This window comes from Ruditapes philippinarum, unplaced genomic scaffold (assembly GCF_026571515.1).
Source record: "Ruditapes philippinarum isolate M1 unplaced genomic scaffold, ASM2657151v2 ctg20957_1_1_1_1, whole genome shotgun sequence".
Taxonomy (NCBI): Eukaryota; Metazoa; Mollusca; class Bivalvia; order Venerida; family Veneridae; genus Ruditapes; species Ruditapes philippinarum.
This window is the reverse complement of record NW_026863205.1, coordinates 1-21018: the sequence shown is the minus strand read 5'-3', so window position 1 is coordinate 21018 and position 21018 is coordinate 1. Positions and strand designations below refer to the sequence as shown.

The following is a 21018-nucleotide window of genomic DNA, read 5'->3' as shown; positions in this document are numbered from 1 at the left end:
ATACTAGTACTCTATGATTTACCACTTTCCAACAGACAAAGAACCAACAGATAGATAATTTATATGGCCAATGTGAAACAATTACAAGATTCTAACAGTTAAAAGATTTTGAGAAATAAAAATGACATTTCTGAGGAATAATGGGCCTTTATGGAATACAAAATGAAACAACAAACGTAAGCCTATACTCAAATGTTAATTTTTTATCCACGCATGAGGAAATAATTTATCAGATAGCTTTTCAAATGTAAGAAAAATAAATAAAAGTTAAATTACAACAGCAGTGTAGAAATTAATAATAACTAGAAATGTGTCCATAGGACACAGGTGCCCCCGAACTCCACTGTTTTGTCAATCTTATGACTTTAGGTCAAATGTTTTTTGGGCTACATGTGCCACAAGTTGAAAACTAACAATCTTTTACTGTTTAAAGGGCAAGAACTTTACAGATACTGAATTAATCCACAAGCGAACCCCATTATGCATAAGTACACATGCTGACAAAAAATTTTGTAAACTTTCAGGCCTACGGGTCAAATACTTTTTGAGCTATGCATGAACAAGTTGAAAATTGCAAATTTATACTAAGTCAAGGGCAATAACTCTAACAAAACTGAAAAACATCTACATGCAAAATTCTAGGTGCTTAGCTTCATAGTGATGTTAATCATTATTCCTGTAAAGTTGATTGATTCTAACTCAAGCACTCAAGAAACATATAACACAACATAATAAAACGGGTTTTCAATAAGTCAAGGAAAATAACTCTGCAAATACTGGATAAATCCACAAGGAAAATCAAAGGTGCACAACAACGTATGCTGACCAATATTCCTGTTAAGTTTCATGACTCTAAGTTAAATATTTTGAGCTACGCACGACACAAATTGAAAATTTCAAATTTTCACTTAGTCAAGGGCAATAACTCTGACAAAATATTAATTCACATGTGAAACTTTAGATGCACAACTTCACATGCTGATCAACATTCCAGTAAAGTTTCATGACCCCATGTCAAATATTTTTTGAGCTGCATTTATCACAAATTGAAAATAGCATTTTTTTACTAAAAATCTTGAAACTAAGACAAGGGCAATGACTCTACAAATACTTAATAAATCTAAACGGAAATAACCAGGTGCACAACTACACATGCTGACCAACATTCCTGTAAAGCTGCATGACCCTAGGTCAAATACTCTTTTGAGCTACGTGCCACACAAGTTGAAAATTGCAAATTTTCATTAAATCAGGAGCAATAACTCCGACAAAACAGGATAAATCTAAATGAAAAATTCCATGGTGTACATCTGCACATGCTGATCAACATTCCTGTAAGGTTTCATGACTCTTGTTCAAATACTTTTTGAGTTACGTGCGACACAAGTTGAAAATTGCAAATATTTACTAAGTCAAGGGCAATAACTGAATATATCCATTCGAAAATACCCAGGTGCACAACTACCGGGCTGATCAACATTCTTGTCTAGTTTCATACCTCTAGGTCAAATACTTTTTGAGCTACGTGTGACAACAAATGAAAACGGACGGACGGATGGATGGACGGACTGACAATGGTAAATCTAAATTCTTCCCCTCTAAAGTGGGGGCACAATAAAAAGAAACAAGAACAAAAATCAACAAAATATGAAAAAGATCAACAAGGACGGGCGCAACAATAAACACAACACCCACGCGCATACACAGCAATACAAGACCATAGGCAAGGAGCCTGGCATGATCTAAACAAAAAACAGGACAGGGCACAAGACAAAGACAAATTTCACACCCCGATAATATTCAATGTCTAAGAGAGAAATATGATAGAGAAAACTTGAATCTCTCTAATAGAAAAAAAACAAACAAACAAAAAAAAAAAAAAAAAAAAACAAAAACTTTGCAGACTCAGTTTGATTGAGCACGTATCAACGGTAATGGAAAGTACAAGTTACCGTCGACACGCTCTCTAACACCGGCTTAAGCAGAATTTAATATTTTAAATCAAAATGGTGATATTTTTATCTTGAAAACATTCGTAGATGTGTTCATACGGCGATAACGTGTTTCCTTCAATGTTACACTTCCGTGCTATTCAATGATAAGCGTTGTATGGTCCCCATTTGCAACAAAATATTTGAATAAACACAAATAGCATGAAATACGCAACCCTTAATCATTCAACCATTGACTTGATAACGTCAAGTCAAAATGCCATAAGCATCATATGAAGATCACAATACCGTAAAACCTGTGTAAAATATCACCCTGTGAAAAATACCACCTTTTTGAACATATCACTAATTAAAGAGAATCTCCATGTCAAGCTCATTTGTCAATTAATATCATTTTTTGTTTTCTTTACATGACCTTTGTCTTAAGGTTTGACTGTAGTTAAAGTGCGTCATTGTTATAAAATGCAGTCATATCTATCATGAACATGAGTTTTCAATCAAAATAACATATAATATTGTGTTTCTATTAAAATAAATATCTTAGGGAAATTTATTGTAAAGCCATTTTGGTCTTTGATAATTGCTTTATAGAGTGTAAGGATTCTAGGAAAGTACCCGGATCAGATAGAGTGACTTATCTTAAATAATGACTATATTGGTTATTTTTCCCTTATTAGCACCTCCATCACCTAGTTAGTTTCATTTCAGGTTGGTGATCAGTTCTGATCGTCACGATATTGTTGGGGGTTGCCGTTTCATAAACGCTGCTGATCTTTGTTTTGTTAATTTATTTATGTTTTATTCATATATATAACGGTTATTGTTGCTATCTGTTTCTGCTTCTCAATAAAACACAACATGGTTTTAGAATATGGACAGCAAATGAATAAAGATGTTTTATAAGATACCTTTGAGACAAGACTGTCAATTGTCATTATCTGATTTTGTACAATTGTGAGTTTGTTATAAAAGCAACACATGTAACCAGCTATGTCCTAGATGATTCACTATCAAAATAATACATATGAAGTAAATGGTTTTAAAGACGTGTTTTTTAAAGACGTGTTCTTTAAAGAGCACACTTTCCATAAGTTTTATAAGTATTTCAAATAACGATAATCATTTTTTGTAATTTTGGAAATATCGCTTTGACAAAAAAAATTGATAAAAATCTAAGTGATTTAGTATGAGCATGTATATGACAAATATAGATGTTTTTCTAGAACATTTTATTTTCTCTAAATAAAGATATGTGGTAACTGATCTTGAATTTCACACTTGACAACAGCATGCATATTTCATTATTTCATATAGTCTTGTTATGTCTAAATGCAAAAGTTATTCAATGTATTACAGACCTTATATTACGGACCAATTCATTTTAATATTTGTTATACTAACGTTTTACGTCTTAACTACAAAATTAAAGTCTGTATTGTTCGTGTTTTCAAAAATCATTGATCTATATATTCCCTGCGCAATTGTTGTGCTTGATTTTTTTAATATCATGACTTATCAAAGTATGTACAAGTACTAAAATTTAAACAAAGCACATTCGACGTATTGTTCGTTGTCTAAGGGTCAAAATGTCTCGGTATTCTTCTAGCTCGTGCACCTTGCAAGGAAATGACAAAAGTCCTATTCCACAATAACAAGACAGTGTACTGTAAGGAATTTGATAAATATTTTAATGTCAGCTTATTAAAATATTTCTGTTAGTAATTTCTAATCAATTAATTAGCCTTAGTTGATATTAAACAAATTTATTTAGATATCCAAACGTATCAATTTAAAACATATACAATACATAACATATAAGATCTGTGCTGCCATCTGTCTTTCATGGCAGCCACTGTGAAACAATATGGTAGGAAATATATATGTAATTTAATCGATATCGAGCAAATGTAAAGTAAATCATCCATGTAATAGCATGATGTTATAATACAGGCTGTCATTGAAATTACATACTTTAACTTACAAGAGAATCGGAATAAGATGCATTTGATACCATTGGAGAACCCCTTTGTTTGTTAACGTTTTGTTGTTTTGATAAATTATTTCCTATTTGATGCTAATTCTACCTCTTAATAAATATGCTGCATACTATAAATGCACTATTGAAACATTCGGATATGTACTTATATATGTAGTTAAAAACGTATTTGACGCTTATGCGCAATAACAAAAAAGAAATGTTAATGTTTAAATTTTGTTATTTATTTTCCAACAGTAAATTAGCCCGTTTGTGCCTAAGACTTACTGCATAGGAACATATCATTCTCATACCTTATGTCAACATAGCACCAACGTGCAACTATTGCAAATGTAAACTAGAGAACATTGCCTTTAAATTAATATTTACTTAATGCTTAAGAAATGTAAAACAAGTGTTTTATAATGTTATAATAATGCAGTTAGAACACGTGAGATATTTAACAGACAAATAATGTAATGCTGAATGTGCAGTGAGTTATTAAGGTAGCAAAACTGTAAATAAATTAGCAGTTTGACTTCAATACTAAAATAATCACTATATCTATACATACTTTATCCATCTGGCAAATAAGTATATTTTGTGAAAACTGTAACAAGATTCGTAACATTTTCAATTTTTGAGGAAAAAAATATAGCATTTCGGAGGAATAATTTGACCTTTAAATAAATGACGGCCCTTTAAATAAATTATTCATCCAAGGCACCAAAGTCATAAAAGATATATATGTTAAACAAAACATTTTTAAAAATTGCAACATATGTTTCACGTATTGTATTATATAAATGGTTTTCTGAACATTAACATTTCTCTTTTTAGATATCGGCACCATTGTTAAACCAATAATGTTATCTTACGTATATGATTGTGTTCTTTTGTCCATGCATGCTGAATACTGTTTTTCATTAACATAATTATGATTATTACAAATTGCAATATAAAATTTGCGAATAGACACTTTTTTCTTATTTTACTTCTCTTTTGATTTCCAGATGAAAAGTCAGATTTTTATTAAGTAAACTCAAATGGAGAAGATCTCCTGAGGGCAATGATAACAGGATTAAGGCATAATAACTCAGAACTGTCTAATTTGAAGAACCCATGATGTGGATTAATAATATTAATGAAAAAGCGATTTATATTATTTAAATTTAACATTTTATTGTGCATTTAAAGCAACTTGATAATACACAATAAAAACAAATGATCAATTTAAAGAGCACCGGCTATTATTAATTAAAACATTGGTTGAAGGTGGTGGTGTTGGCAGTTTTCAATCTCTCTTCCGACCACGCCATGAAGAAGCATTCAATTGATCAGAACGCAGTTTCCTAGACAGGATGTCAAATGAGCTTTACAGCTCAGTGAATACACTCATGTTATTGTAAAATATGTGAATGATGCGCAGCAAAGTGTACTTTTATCAGTTTTACCAGTAACATTTACCTTCATTTTTGTAAGGAACTAAAATTTCTGTACAGCCTATCGGACTGGTAGATTTTAAAAGTTTAGTGAAATAATACTTATTGTGTACGTTAATCGTTATTACTTTTTTGCTGGCCCATATATCTGTTAAATATAACCAATTATTGTTTAAAAGAAACGCCTGATATTAAATTATTTGGTCAGAACTGAAATTGTAGACCCGACATATATTCAAAATATGCCGGACAGTCCGCAGGGTTGTTACTGTTGACCCTTTTGAAGCGCTCTTGCGATTGATGTCACTAACATTCCGTCAGTTTTCCTCCTACTTGAATAAATCTCGTATTCGCAGTCAATGAATTGCCAGCCCCAGGTGAAAACGAGTGGCCTTTAAAAATTGTTTTTTTATATATCTAAAGGAGCATTGATAATATATTGGCAAAATTTAATGTATGCACAATACTACTTATTTTTAACGAACGTCATGTTTTTGCAGGGAACAAACAAGTTTAGCACAATAATTTAATACACTTATGCTCAAATTGTAGACAAAATTTACGATCTCTATTAAATGAACTTATTTGATTTTGAATGGATGATGCAAGACTATTAATCCTATAAGTTTAAAGCTCTCGTACAGAAATTAAATTTTGATTGAAACATCATGCCTGCAGTATGTACATGTGAGTACATGTCTGGTAACATATGTTCTTTTTAGGAGAAATTCACAATTGTGCAAAATCAGATATCTAGCATCAGCAACCAAAGGTCTATATAATTTCAAAGCATTTATTTCTATGACTTTACATTTTGCTTTCTGATAACATTGTTCTGTGAATTTCTAACAACGCTTGTATGATGAAACTAGGGTAAATCATATTACTGTCATTGCGCGTTAAATAGGTTATATTTATATGTTATCATAAACATTCTAAATTAGAATTATACTGTCACTTCAACTTTATGAAATGATCAAATTCTAAACACGGCTTTTATCTCGGTCTAGTTATCGGTACCATTGTTAAAACAATAATGTAATCTTATGTACATTCTTTTGTTCATAGAACCTGAATACCGTTTTTCATTTATATATGTTTATCACAAATTGCAACATAAAATTTGCTAACACACATGTTTTCTTACTTTACTTCTCTTTTGATTTCCAGTTAAAGTCAGATTTTAAAACAGTAAACTTAAAAAGGAAAGATCCCCTGAGGGGATTGACAACTATAATAAATATAAAGAAAAACTGAGAACTGTCTGTGTTTGAGAACTCATAACATGGTCCTAAAATAGTAATGAAAAAGCGATTTTATAATATTGATTTAAACATTTTATCGTACGTTCAAAACGTTGAACAAGCACAATACATTTATTTTATTATTTGGTCAGAATTGAAAGAGTAGACACGAAGTATATATCAAACATGCCTGACAGACAGATGTATTGTTACTGTCGGCCCTTTTGAAGCGCTTTTGAGATTGACATCTCTAACATTCCGTCAATTTTCCTCTTACTTGTATAAATCTCGTATCCGAAGTCTTTGAATTGCTTACGCCTGCTGCAAAACAAGTGGCCTCGTCCCCGAATAATTGTCCTTTTATAATTGTTTTGTATGCATCTGAAGGAGCATTGCTAATATATTTGCAAAGTTTAACGCATGCACAACAGTACCGGTTTTTTTAACAAACATCATATTTTTTAAATGTTAATCGCTATGACAACTGCTGTTTAAAACTTGATAAGAAATATTGCTAAAATTCAAAACAATTTTTTGATTTGCTGCACCGGTTACGTGTTACCGTGGTTATTCCATATAGCATGGAAAAAGCATTCAGCAAATAATTCAATAAACTTGTAGAACAATTTTACGATCGCTATAATATGAACATATTTGAAATTGAATGGATGATGCAACATTGATAGTTCTATAAGTTTGTGGACAATTTTCCTTTAAGCATTCACATTTGATTGAAACATGTATGCAATTTGCATATGAGTACATGTCTTGTAACATATGCTGTTTTGAGGAGAAATTAGCAATTGTGCAAAATCAGAAATCTAGCATCCCAAACCATATGCCTATATAATCTCAAAGCGAAAATCTGTATGCTTTTACATTTTCTTTCTTGTAAGATTTTTCTGTGAATTTCTAAAAAGCAGTTGTTCTGATGAAACAGTATGATGCAACTAAAGCAAATCGTATAACTGTTATTGCGCTAACTAGCTAAGATTTATTTGTTGTTAAAAAACATTCAAAATTAAAATTATACTTTTCACTTAAAGTATTTGTTATGAAACGAACAAATATAAGCATGCTTTAAAAGTTCTAAAATGATCAGCTAACAGAGGCAACTACGGTGGCACAAAGGTGACATGTGTGTGTGTTTTTATTTATCTCGTGCACACGAGATACTATGTCGTGGCAACGAGAGAGCTATGTCGTGGCCACGAGATACTTTGTCGTCGCAACGAGTTACTAAGTCGTGGCCACAAGATAATTAAGTCGTGGCCACCAGATACTATGTCGTGGCCACGAGTTACTAAGTCGTGGCCACGAGATATTATCTCGTGACCACGACTTAGCTATCTCGTGGCCACGACTTAGTAACTCGTGGCCTCGACATAATATCTCGTGCGCACGAGATAAATAAAAACACACACATTTCACATTTGTGCCACCGTAGGCAATATACAGTGCATATTTGTTTTTATATATGTTCGAAGAATAAAGGGATCAAACGGGAAAGTTTAATAAGAAAACATAATATTGTTCAGTATATTTATGAGTCAGCTCTCTTGGAAACTATGTTACAATGTTATATATCTATTGCATGAACTGGAACATTTTTCAATCACATCTTCATCCTACATTTGTACGCGACAAATCCGCGCCCTACTTGGCAGAAACTATGGTTATTTGAAATGCTTTGACATACTTTGGCTCACGTGGTTTTACAATTGAAACAACTGTTTGCAAATCTTATCTTCATCGCAACTCTGATTCTTTTATACTATTGTTATGAAACAAAGAACTAAGCCAATGAATCAAATATTTTGTTGCTTTATCAGCCGATTTTGCTGTTGAAATGTTCATTATGTTACAAGGCAAACAGTATAAATTCAGCACCTAGTATGTAACAGACAACAGACGAATACAACTTAGAAGTCAGGCCGGTGATACATGTGAGTACAGAATAATATTAGCTTATTTTCACTTTTCTTCTGTAATATTATATATATTGTATATTTGCTTTATTTTATTAAAATGACATTACGCTTGAAACTTGACCATGTATTTGACAATTATTTTATTAGTTCGTTATAGAAACAAGAAATGTTTTTGTTTCGAAACAGCACGTCATGTAAGACCTAGTTGGTTTAGTTATGTAAGGAGGACTTGTCGGAATATGCAAATTTACTTGTGCTTTTTGCTTTTTTTTAATTAGCCATATATATTTGTAAGTAACGGATGACATAGAAATGATGGCTTTCTATCTCGTATGATGACTTACGACTTGAGAATACGTTTGAACAGATGTCAGATAGACACGTTCCTCTTAATAATAATCAATGGTTGTAGTAGTCATGTTTACATAGAAATATCATACTAGAACAGATAAAGTTTGTAACTGTGCTGGTATGCCTTTATTGAAAATGTCATTTTCAGCAGTTTATGTTTATCATATTATTATAATTATTTGATATTTGAAAATATTAAAGGACAATAATAGCTAACGGGTTTAATGTGACTATAGCATAATGTCTTGAAGTTAAGAAAAAAATAAGGCATCGCATTCATTGCCATGGAATCCTTAAAAACAACCTTAAGTAAATCTCTGCAGTTGAAGTATTTTAGCAAAAGATTGACATTGTATATTTTTATATGTTGAATTCTGCTTCAGACAGATTCATGATTGTAAATTTTAATTTATCATATCATTTATGTAAATGCATTATAAATCTATGATTTATTGTTTCTCCATAATTAAAAAAAATGTTTAATGTAAGTGAAATATTTAATTCCAATAAATAAAGGTACATGTAATTCAGTGTTATTATACTTTTCTGTCATTCGGGATCATTAGGTGTTTCAAGTGTTAAAAATCGAGTACTGCTTAATCCAGTGCTAGGGGGCGTGAGGGATTTTGTAATTGTTTTTTATTTTTCATGTACAGACTCAATCAAACCGAATCTGCATTTTATTTTTCTCATGTTATTGTGTTGTAATAAATGCTTCCGAGGGGTCACTTTAGTCTAGATTTGTGTAGTTATATCTTAAATTAAACAGTTATAAGTATTTCATATATATTTGACTGCAAGCACAAAAATAACTTATTAAAAATAGCAAGTTATCATTTATCACAAAGCTTCAATTATTACAAATATGAAGCAGGTGCTGCTTCTGCTGTTGCTGATTTTATTATGATAAAAGTGATGACGGCAATCTAATTTTATTTCAGTTGACAAAAATGGCATTTTTGTTTCAATCTGTTTCCGTATTCTTTGCCTTGATGATGATGACAACTCACTTTGCCATATTTGTTAATGCAGGTATGGAATATCATTTTTTCTCTGATAAGTTTGATGATTATTTCAAATCCATATTCGCTACTTAATTAAGAAAAATACAGTTACAAATGATCATTTATCGTGTTTGATATTTTTGTCGCAAATTCTGTGCCGCAAATCACTTTCGTATTCAGCCATTTTATTATCGATTATCTAGTGCGTTTTATTTTCAACAATATAAAGCATTGTTTTTATTAGTCAATTTCTTTCAACCGAATAGAAATAACATTGAAGTTATTTTGACCCATCTTTATATCACTTATACCAATTGATATTTATGGGTTTTCATGATTTGTTTTTTTTTTGTTTGAAAAAGCTGTATAATTGCTTACAGTCGCTGACTTTTTGATAATTTGCATACTAGTTATTTATATGTCGCTATTTTTTCTATGCACAATTGCTCGTGAAATTTGAATATTTCGATTCTCTTAATCAAATATTAAATTGATATCTAGTGTCCATTATTTTTTCATTATTGAAAGTTACACTATTTCCGTCTGAAAAACTGGGCAATAAAAGTTTTAATATAATCACGTGCATTGCATTTTGGCAATATAGAAATAAATATTTTGAAGCATCAGGTAAATTGCCTTGGAACACATGAGATAATTTTCGTACAGGAGAAGTAAAGAATAAATAAATGAAATACGGCTATTATTATGATTATGAAGATTCGGTCTTAAGCCATTTTTGAATAAAAATGACATTTCCTGGTTAACTTGTTTCTTTTTTATTTCAGCAAAGGCTAAAAATGAAGAAATTCACTCGGTTGAGAAACGAGCAATTGTTTACGGCCGAGTGGCATTTTCTGCCTACCTATCAAGTCGCACGGCGACTCTTAATAATGAAAAGATTGTTTTTGACTCCGAGGTGATTAACGATGGAGAAGCCTATAATAAAAATACCGGTATTTTTACAGTACCGGCTACCGGCACCTATCTATTTGCTTTCCAGTTCGAGGACTGGGAAAACAGTGACCAACAAACGGCGTTCCTGATGGTGAATGGAAATATAATTTCAAGCGCCATTATAAAGGCTCAAGGAAGAAGTACACAGGCAGGTAACACCGTAATTGTCCATCTCCTCAAGAATGATAACGTCTACGTGCAACTAAACCTCGGACAAGTTTGGGGATCTCCTACTGAACATTTCACCACTTTCTCGGGATATCTTTTATATTGAAAAAACAACAAAAAAAACCCAAAAAACAACAACATATTTTGTCATAAGATATCTTTGGTAACTCTGTTATATGCACACTATCTAAATTGTAAAAACACTATCTCATTTAACAACTTGACCATATGGTGTTACATATTCTTGCACTACATTTTAATGTCTTTATTCCAATTGTTATCAAAATAACTAGGTAAGTAAAAGCTAAAAGTAGACTAAGTGTTGCTGTTTTATCCGACCATTAAAGTGATCAGATGGAATATGTTATACAAAATAATAACATTTAAGGGACTCCATTGTGGCTTTTTGGCATGATGGACTGGCGATAATTTTCCAAGACTAATGTTCCACTTAATATATTACTAGCCTTAGAGCTTACGTCCAAAATTGCAGATCATTCGCTCGCTCCGCTCTTCCAGAATAAATATTGAAATTGTGAAAACTGACCCAAAACAGAAAAGCGTTGCACTCAAATCGGTTGAAGAATATCACACAAATAAGATTTTCAATTTATTCCTGAGTATATTTCTTAACTATCGTTTGCATATCCTTTTGTTTTTAACTATGATTTATGCACGAAATTCAAATGTTTTTTTAAAAAGTTTTTAATGCAAACAATGTAGAATTTTGACTTCCTTATAAAATACTAGTACTCTATGATTTACCACTTTCCAACAGACAAAGAACCAACAGATAGATAATTTATATGGCCCAATGTGTTCTTTTTTGGGAAACAATTACAAGATTCTAACAGTTAAAAGATTTTGAGAAATAAAATGACATTTCTGAGGAATAATGAGCCTTTATGGAATACAAAAATAAACAACAAACGTAAGCCTATACTCAAATGTTAATTTTTTTATCCACGCATGAGGAAATAATTTATCAGATAGGTTTTCAAATGTAAGAAAAATAAATAAAAGTTAAGGTAGCTCGCTACTTTCCGACCGAAATATGACAATATCTCAGATCTTGATGATTTTTGTATACAGACATGTAGTTATGTAAGCTTTACTTCTGCAGCATTATTTTATAAATAAACAGCGTTACTATGACGTCAAAGCGCCCTCTATCGGTTGCAGCGAAATTGCGTCTTTTTTATCAATAAACCGATCTGTTCTTATCAATTTTCATCCGACTTCCTTCATTTTAATTTTATAATGTTCAGTAAATGTATGTCTTTGAAACGATGTCTTCCTTGAACATTTGCTTAATACTCTGCGATTCTACGTTATTTTCCCTCACGTTCTGACGTCCATATTTGATGCAAATATCGTGCGATATCGCAATAAAGATTGTGAAATAATAAAAAATCAACACGGTGAATTTTGCTATAATTTTTTTAACATGTAGTGAAGTCATAAAAGAAAATATTTATGCAATAAAAATATAGGGTCAACGCGTAAGATATTTTGCTATTACTATTTGAATATAAAATAAAGGGTGTGTAAAACGTAATGATTTCGGTGACGTCAAATATTTTTCTCAAGGAAATTTTCACGACTTTTTCGATAAATATCATACTGACAGGAATAAAAATGTGTGAAAACCATCAACAACAATAGTATTTAGACATGTTCCGTAAAAATGTTTTTTTAAAAGTCCTGTCAAATGCCTGCATTTCGATGGATATCTTCAATTATATACATGTACAACAAATCAGGGTATAATTGTCTGCAAAAGTTGGTATCAATCTCAGAAAAACTGCAACGTATGGATATAACGGAAATACCTCGAGGACTGAAAGACAATTCAGAATATTGAAAGATATAATTAAAAGGCCACCTAAGTGGAAATTATAAAAACATAAATTTTGCAAAGAATGTCAGAAAAAAAAGAATGAAAAGGCCGGTGCAGTCGCAATGTCATCATGTTATGTGTATCCAGGTACAACATAAACTTCCATGTTATCATATGTAACAATTTTGAATTGCATATATCAGTTAGTAGGAACAGAGACATAGATAACATCTATGTCTCTGGTAGGAAATGAATCAAATTTACGTTTCAAAAATATATGATCAACTGGAAGTAGCAACGATTTGTACGTAAGTCATGATTCACTGGTAGTCTTAATTATATTATAAAATCTAGCAGACATTTAATTCAAAATTTTCTACACGTATAAAAATCTATTTATTAACAGCCATCAGTTATTCTATTTTCTCTCGCAGCTAAATACCCTGCACTAAGCGTGAGACTCAGATTTAAAGCAGGAATCACGCTCTCATGCTATGCCTTTAATTTATCACGTATTTCACATAATTACAGATATTCTTATTTATTTTAAACTAGCTGACTCGCGGTATGCGTTTACTAGCATATCTTTGAGACGACCTGAAGCCGTGATCATTTCTCGATTAGAGACGAAAGATCCGTTGATTTATTTTGTATGTTCAGAAGCGGAGAATTTTGCATATTAAATACAGATTCCCTTGTATTGAAGGCGATTATGTAGGATTCTCAATTTGTGTGATTATGGTTGTGGGAGAAGCTCGTTTTTGTCTGCACATAATGCAGTGCTATGTAGAGCCTATGAAAATAGTGAACTATGCATTTTATGTTTTATATCTTCTTATTTTTTTAATATTAGGTTCAACAGTATTTCAATTATAGCGGAGGGAATTTAACGAAACCAGTGTTTCTCACAGTATCAACTTCTCTTTGGAAATGAATGACAGGAGTCCGAGGTGGACCTTGAAACATTTCATAGACAGTAAACAATTCTAAAGAATAATTTATTAGTACAATACGCAATCGTGTCTTGAATTCATGCCTTCCGAATTCAGCGTAAGACCACTTTACCGATTACAACGTGGCAACAGAAGAAAATTCAAAGTTAAAAACCTGATTATGATCTCCCTTAATAAGGGAGAAGTCCACTTTATTGCTAACATCATAAACACGTGTTTTTGGTGTGTGTTTTGAGGTTGTTTTTTTCTTGTTTTTTTTTATATTTTTGTTTTAAAGCAAACTGTATTGTATTAAAAATTGAACAAGATAACGTCAACAGAATACATTATTCGTATTCAGTGGTAACAAAAGTTGCACAAGTTATTTAATAATTATACTTTGTATTTAATTAAAATATACAGTATAACCTTTACAGAGAAATGCCCTTTGTTGCCTAGAGTGGTTGCTCTACAGAGGTAAAATGTAGTGGAACTCTTTAGAAATAAATAATACTTTGAGGGCCGCTATGTTATACTGTAATGAAAAAGCGGTAATGAATCCGAGTTGAGTAATGGTTATATTGGGTGTTTCACATTCGAGTCTGCAGTTGCGAATATGCTTATATATTTTTTATTCAGTATGATTTTGCTTCCAAAATAGTTTATAGTTTGTCACATAAGTGCTCATTTTCTAATTATCATGACATTTTAATTAGATTATAATTATATAATCTATGTATTGCGCAGACTTAAAAATGGTTAGCAAAAATAAAAATAAAATAAAGGTTTTTGTTTCTTGTACAGTTTGTTTTTAAATATTCTTAAAGGGACTCCACTGAGGTTGAAAAGCCAAACACATAACATTTGAATTTCTTACATGAATGAGCTGGGACACTATAAACAGAAATATATGCGAAGATAGTTAAGAAATATACTTCGAAATAAATTGAAAATCGTATTTTTATGCTTTTGTTAGCCCGATTTGGTTGAAAAGCGTTTAAACGCTTTTCATTTTGAATAATTATTCTGGAAAAACGAAGTGCGCGAATGCTCTGAAATTTTGCACAAAGATTAATGGTCTAAACCTTCATCAAATGGTACATTTATCTGGAAAAAAATATTTTCAGTTCCATGTCAAAAAACCTCAGTGGAGTCCCTTTAACATATTTGAATATTATTTCTGAATTTTATTTATCACTTATTTCGGCACATTTGTATGCATATCTATTTTAATTGTATTTTTACGATGTGTTTTGACACCGAGGCTCGTCTGCCTTTGTGTGATTTTATGAAAGTGTTTCAAGGCTGAATGTAACGTAAAATAAATATTCTACGGGTATAAGCTAAGCGACCTAATATTCTTACTTCATTCATACAGCAATATGTGAATCTTATTTTTTGCGCTGAAACTAGTTTATTCATATAATAATATAACACTTTAACAACATCACATTATAAAATTAAAATTAAAAGATGTATGAGACTGTGTCATGCAAATTAGGAAAGTATTTTAAAAGGGGTTGTCGGATTAAACATTGTAAATGTGCTCATCTAGCGCATGTTTTCAATGAGAAAATAATCAACAATTTAAAAAATATACATTTCATCAAGTCCCTGTGTTGTTTATATAATGTTTGACGTAAGGAAATTGTTATTTGGTATTATTCTTTGAACTCCAACATCTATTAACGTCACCAAAATCATAACGTTTCACTCACCCTTTATTTTATTTTAAAAAAGTAATAGCAAAATATCTTACGCGTTGACCATATATTTTTATTGCATAAATATTTTCCTTCACTATCTCACTACACGCTCGGAAAATTATAGCAACATTCACCGTGCTGAATTTTTATTATTACACATTGTTTATTGCGATTTCGCACGATATTTGCATCAAATATGGACGTCAGAACGTAGATAAATATGACGTAAAATCGCAGTCTATAAAGTAAATGTTCAAGGAAGACATCATTTCAAAGACATACATTTACTGAACATTATAAAATTAAAATGAATGAAATCGGATGAAAATTGATAAGAACAGACCGGTTTATTGATAAAAAAAGACGCAATTTCGCCGCCACCGATAGAGGGCGCTTTGACGTCATAGTAACGCTGTTTATTTATAAAATAATACTGCAGAAGTAAAGCTCACATATTTATATGTTTGCATACCAAAAATCATCAAGATCTGAGATGTTGTCATATTTCGGTCGGAAAGTAGCGAGCTACCTTAAATTACAACAGCAATGTAGAAATTAATAATAGCTAGAAATGTGTCCATAGGACACAGGTGCCACCAAAATCCACTGTTTTGTCAATTTGATGACTTTAGGTCAAATGTTTTTTGGGCTACATGTGCCACAAGTTGAAAACTAACACTCTTTTACTGTGTAAAGGTCAAGAACTTTACAGATACTGAATAAATCCACAAGCGAACCCCAATATGCATAAGTTCACATGCTGACAAAATTTTTTGTAAACTTTCAGACCTACGGGTCAAATACTTTTTGAGCTATGCATTAACAAGTTGAAAATTGCAATTTTATACTAAATCAAGGGCAATAACTCTAACAAAACTGAAAAACAGCTACATGCAAAATCCTAGGTGTTAAGCTTCATAGTGATGTTGATCATTATTCCTGTAAAGTTGATTGATTCTAACTCAAGCACTCAAGAAACAAATAACACAACATAATAAAACGGTTTTTCAATAAGTCAAGGGCAATAACTCTACAAATACTGGATAAATCCACAATCAAAATCCAAAGTGCACAACAACATATGCTGACCAATATTCCTGTTAAGTTTCATGACTCTAAGTTAAATATTTTGAGCTACGCACGACACAAATTGAAAATTGCAAATTTTCACTTAGTAAGGACAATAACTCTGACAAAATATTAATTCAAAAGTGAAACCCTAGATGCACAACTTCACATGCTGATCAACATTCCTGTAAAGTTTCATGACCCCATGTCAAATATTTTTTGAGCTGCATTTGACACAAATTGAAAATTGCATTTTTTTACTAAGACATAGACAATGACTCTACAAATACTAAATATATCTAAACGGACATAACAAGTTGCACAACTACACATGCTGACCAACATTCCTATAAGCTGCATGACCCTAGGTCAAATACTCTTTTGAGCTACGTGCGACACAAATTGAAAATTGAATTTTTTTATTTAAATCAAGAACAATAACTCTGACAGAACAGGATAAATCTAAACGAAAAACCCAAAGTGCACATCTGCACATGCTGATCAACATTCCTGTAAGGTTTTATGACTCTAGGTCATATAGTTTTTGAGTTACGTGCGACACAAGTTGAAAATTGCAAATTTTTACTAAGTCAAGGACAATGACTCTTAAAATACTAAATATATCCATACGAAAATACCCAGGTGCACAACTACACATGCTGATCAACATTCCTGTCTAGTTTCATGACTCTAGGTCAAATACTTTTGAGCTACGTGTGACAAAAAATGAGAACGGACGGACGGATGGATGGACAGACTGACAAGGGTAAATCTAAATTCTTCCCCCCTAAAGTGGGGGCACAATATAAAGAAACAAGAACAAAAATCAACAAATAGTAAAAAGATCAACAAGGAAGGGCGCAACAATAAACACAACCCCCAAGCGACACAGCAATACAAGACCACAGGCAAGGAGCCCGACAGGATCCAAATAAAAACAGGACAGGGCACAATGCAAAGACAAATTTCACAAAACACAGCCCCCGACACACCCCGGCAATATTCAATGTCTAAGAGAGTAAATATGATAGAGAAAAATTGAATCTCTAAAAAACCAAAAAACCCCCAAAAAACAACGTTGCAGACTCTGTTTGATTGAGCCCCGTATCAACGGTAATGGAAAGTACAAGTTACCGTCCACGCTCTCTAACACCGGCTTAAGCAAAATTTAATATTTAAAATCAAAGATGGTGAAATTTTTAACTTGGAAACATTCGTAGATGTGTTTATACGGCGATTATCATGTTTCCTTCAATGTTACACTTCCGTGCTATTCAATGATAAGCGTTGTATGGTCCCCATTTAAAACAAAATATTTGAATAAACACAAATAGCATGAAATACTCAACCCTTAATCATTCAACCATTGACTTGATAACGTCAAGTCAAAATGCCATAAGCATCATATGAAGATCACAATACCGTAAAACCTGTGTAAAATATCACCCTGTGAAAAATACCACCTTTTTGAACATATCACTAATTAAAGAGAATCTCCATGTCAAGCTCATTTGTCAATTAATGTCATATGTTCTATGCATGACCTCTTTTCCAAGGTTTGACTGCAGTTAAAGTACGTCATCGTTATAAAATGCAGTCATATCTATTATGAACATGCGCTGAGTTTTCAATCAAAATAACATATAATATTGTGTTTCTATTAAAATGAATATCTTAGGGAAATTTATTGTAAAGCCATTTTGGTCTTTGATAATTCCTTATAGAGAGTAAGGATTCTAGGAAAATACGCGGATCAGATAGAGTGACTTATCTTAAATAATGACTATATTGGTTATTTTTCCCTTATTAACTCCTCCATCACCTAGTTTGTTTCATTCCAGGTTGATGATCAGTTCTGAGCGCCACGATATTGTTGGGGGTTGCCGTTTCATAAACGCTGCTGATCTTTGTTTTGTTAATTTATTTATGTTTTATTCATATATATATATATATATATATATATATATATATATATATATATATATATATATATATATATATATATATATATATATATATATATATATATAACGGTTATTGTTGCTACCTGTTTCTCCTTCTCATTAAAACACAACATGGTTTTAGAAAATGGACAGCTAATGAATAAAGATGTTTTATAAGATACCTTTGAGACAAGACTGTCAATTGTCATTATCTGATTTTGTACAATTGTGAGTTTGTTATAAAAGCAACACATGTTACCTATGTTAGCTATGTCCTAGATGATTCACTATCAAAATAATACATATGAAGTAAATGGTTATAAAGAGGTGTACTTTAAAGAGCACATTTTCCATAAGTATTATAAGTATTTCAAATAACGATAAACATTTTTGTAATTTTGGAAATATCGCTTTGACAAAAAAAAATATAAAGTTCTAATGAGCATGTATATGACAAATAGAGATGTTTTTCTAGAACATTTTATTTTCTCTAAATAAAGATATGTGGTAACTGATCTTGAATCTCACACTTGCCAACAGCATGCATATTTCATTATTTTATATTGTTTTGTTATGTCTAAATGCAAAAGTTATTCAATGTATTACAGACCTTATATTACGGACCAATTCATTTTAATATTTGTTATACTAACGTTTTACGTCTTAACTACATAATTAAAGTCTGTATTGTTCGTGTTTTCAAATATCACTGATCTATATGTTCCCGGCGCAATTGTTGTGCTTGATTTATTTAATATAATGACCTATCAAAGTATGTACAATTACTAAAATTTAAACAAAGTACATTCGACGTATTGTTCGTCGTCCAAGGGTCAAAATGTCTCGATATTCTTCTAGCTCGTGCACCTTGCAAGGAAATGACAAAAGTCCTATTCCACAATAACAAGACAGTGTGCTGTTAAAAATTTGATTAATATCTTATAGTCAGCTTATTAAAATATTTCTGTTAGTAATTTCTAATCAATTAATTAGCCTTAGTTGATATTAAACAAATTTATTTAGATATCCAAACGTATCAATTTAAAACATATACAATACATAACATATAAGATCTGTGCTGCCATCTGTCTTTCATGGCAGCCACTGTGAAACAATATGGTAGAAAATATATATGTAATTTAATCGATATCGAGCAAATGTAAAGTAAATCATCCATGTAATAGCATGATGTTATAATACAGGCTGTCATGAAATTACATACTTTAACTTACAAGAGAATCGGAATAAGATGCATTTTATACCATTGGAGAACCCCTTTGTTAACGTTTTGTTATTTTGATAAATTATTTCCCATTTGATGCTAATTCTATCTCTTAATAATTATGCTGCATACTATAAATGCACTATTGAAGCATTCGGATATGTACTTATGTAGTTAAAAACGTATTTGAAGCTGATGCGCAATAACAAAACAGAAATGTTAATGTTTAAATTTTGTTATTTATTTTCCAACAGTAAATTAGCCCGTTTTTGTCTAAGACTCACTGCATAGGAACATATCATTCTCATACCTTATGTCAACATAGCACCAACGTGCAACTATTTCAAATGTAAAATAGAGAGCATTGCTTTTAAATTAATATTTACTTAATGCTTAAGAAATGTAAAACTAGTGTTTGATTATGTTATAATAATGCAGTTAGAACACGTGAGATATTTAACAGACAAATAGTGTAATGCTGAATGTGCAGTGAGTTATTAAGATAGCAAAACTGTAAATAAATTAGCAGTTTGACTTCAATACTAAAATAATCACTATATCTATACTAATTGCCAACAAAGTAAAAGATGCAAACATAGTTTATCCATCTGGCAAATAAGTATATTTTGTGAAAACTGTAACAAGATTCGTAACATTTTCAATTTTTGAGGAAAAAAATATAGCATTTCGGAGGAATAATTTGACCTTTAAATAAATGACGGCCCTTTAAATAAATTATTCATCCAAGGCACCAAAGTCATAAAAGATATATATGTTAAACAAAACATTTTTAAAAATTGCAACATATGTTTCACGTATTGTATTATATAAATGGTTTTCTGAACATTAACATTTCTCTTTTTAGATATCGGCACCATTGTTAAACCAATAATGTTATCTTACGTATATGACTGTGTTCTTTTGTCCATGCATGCTGAATACTGTTTTTCATTAACATAATTATGATTATTACAAATTGCAATATAAAATTTGCGAATAGACACTTTTTTCTTATTTTACTTCTCTTTTGATTTCCAGATGAAAAGTCAGATTTTTATAAAGTAAACTCAAATGGAGAAGATCTCCTGCGGGCAATGATAACAGGATTAAGGCATAATAACTCAAGAACTTCTAATTTGAAGAACCCATGATGTGGATTTATAATATTAATGAAAAAGCGATTTATATTATTTAAATTTAACATTTTATCGTGCATTCAAAGCAACTTGATAAAACACAATAAAAAAACAAATGATCAATTTAAAGAGCACCGGCTATTATTAATT

General features: G+C 31.2%; 1 protein-coding gene across 1 annotated transcript; it reads left to right on the top strand.

Moving 5' to 3' along the window:
- Window positions 1-9845: 9845 nt before the first annotated feature.
- Window positions 9846-11005, top strand: LOC132721461 (complement C1q tumor necrosis factor-related protein 3-like; the record flags this gene model as incomplete). Its single annotated transcript, XM_060705768.1, has 2 exons — window positions 9846-9927; window positions 10685-11005. Coding segments are annotated over exons 1-2 (403 nt in total), but the record flags the coding sequence as incomplete, so codon positions are not given.
- Window positions 11006-21018: the final 10013 nt, after the last annotated feature.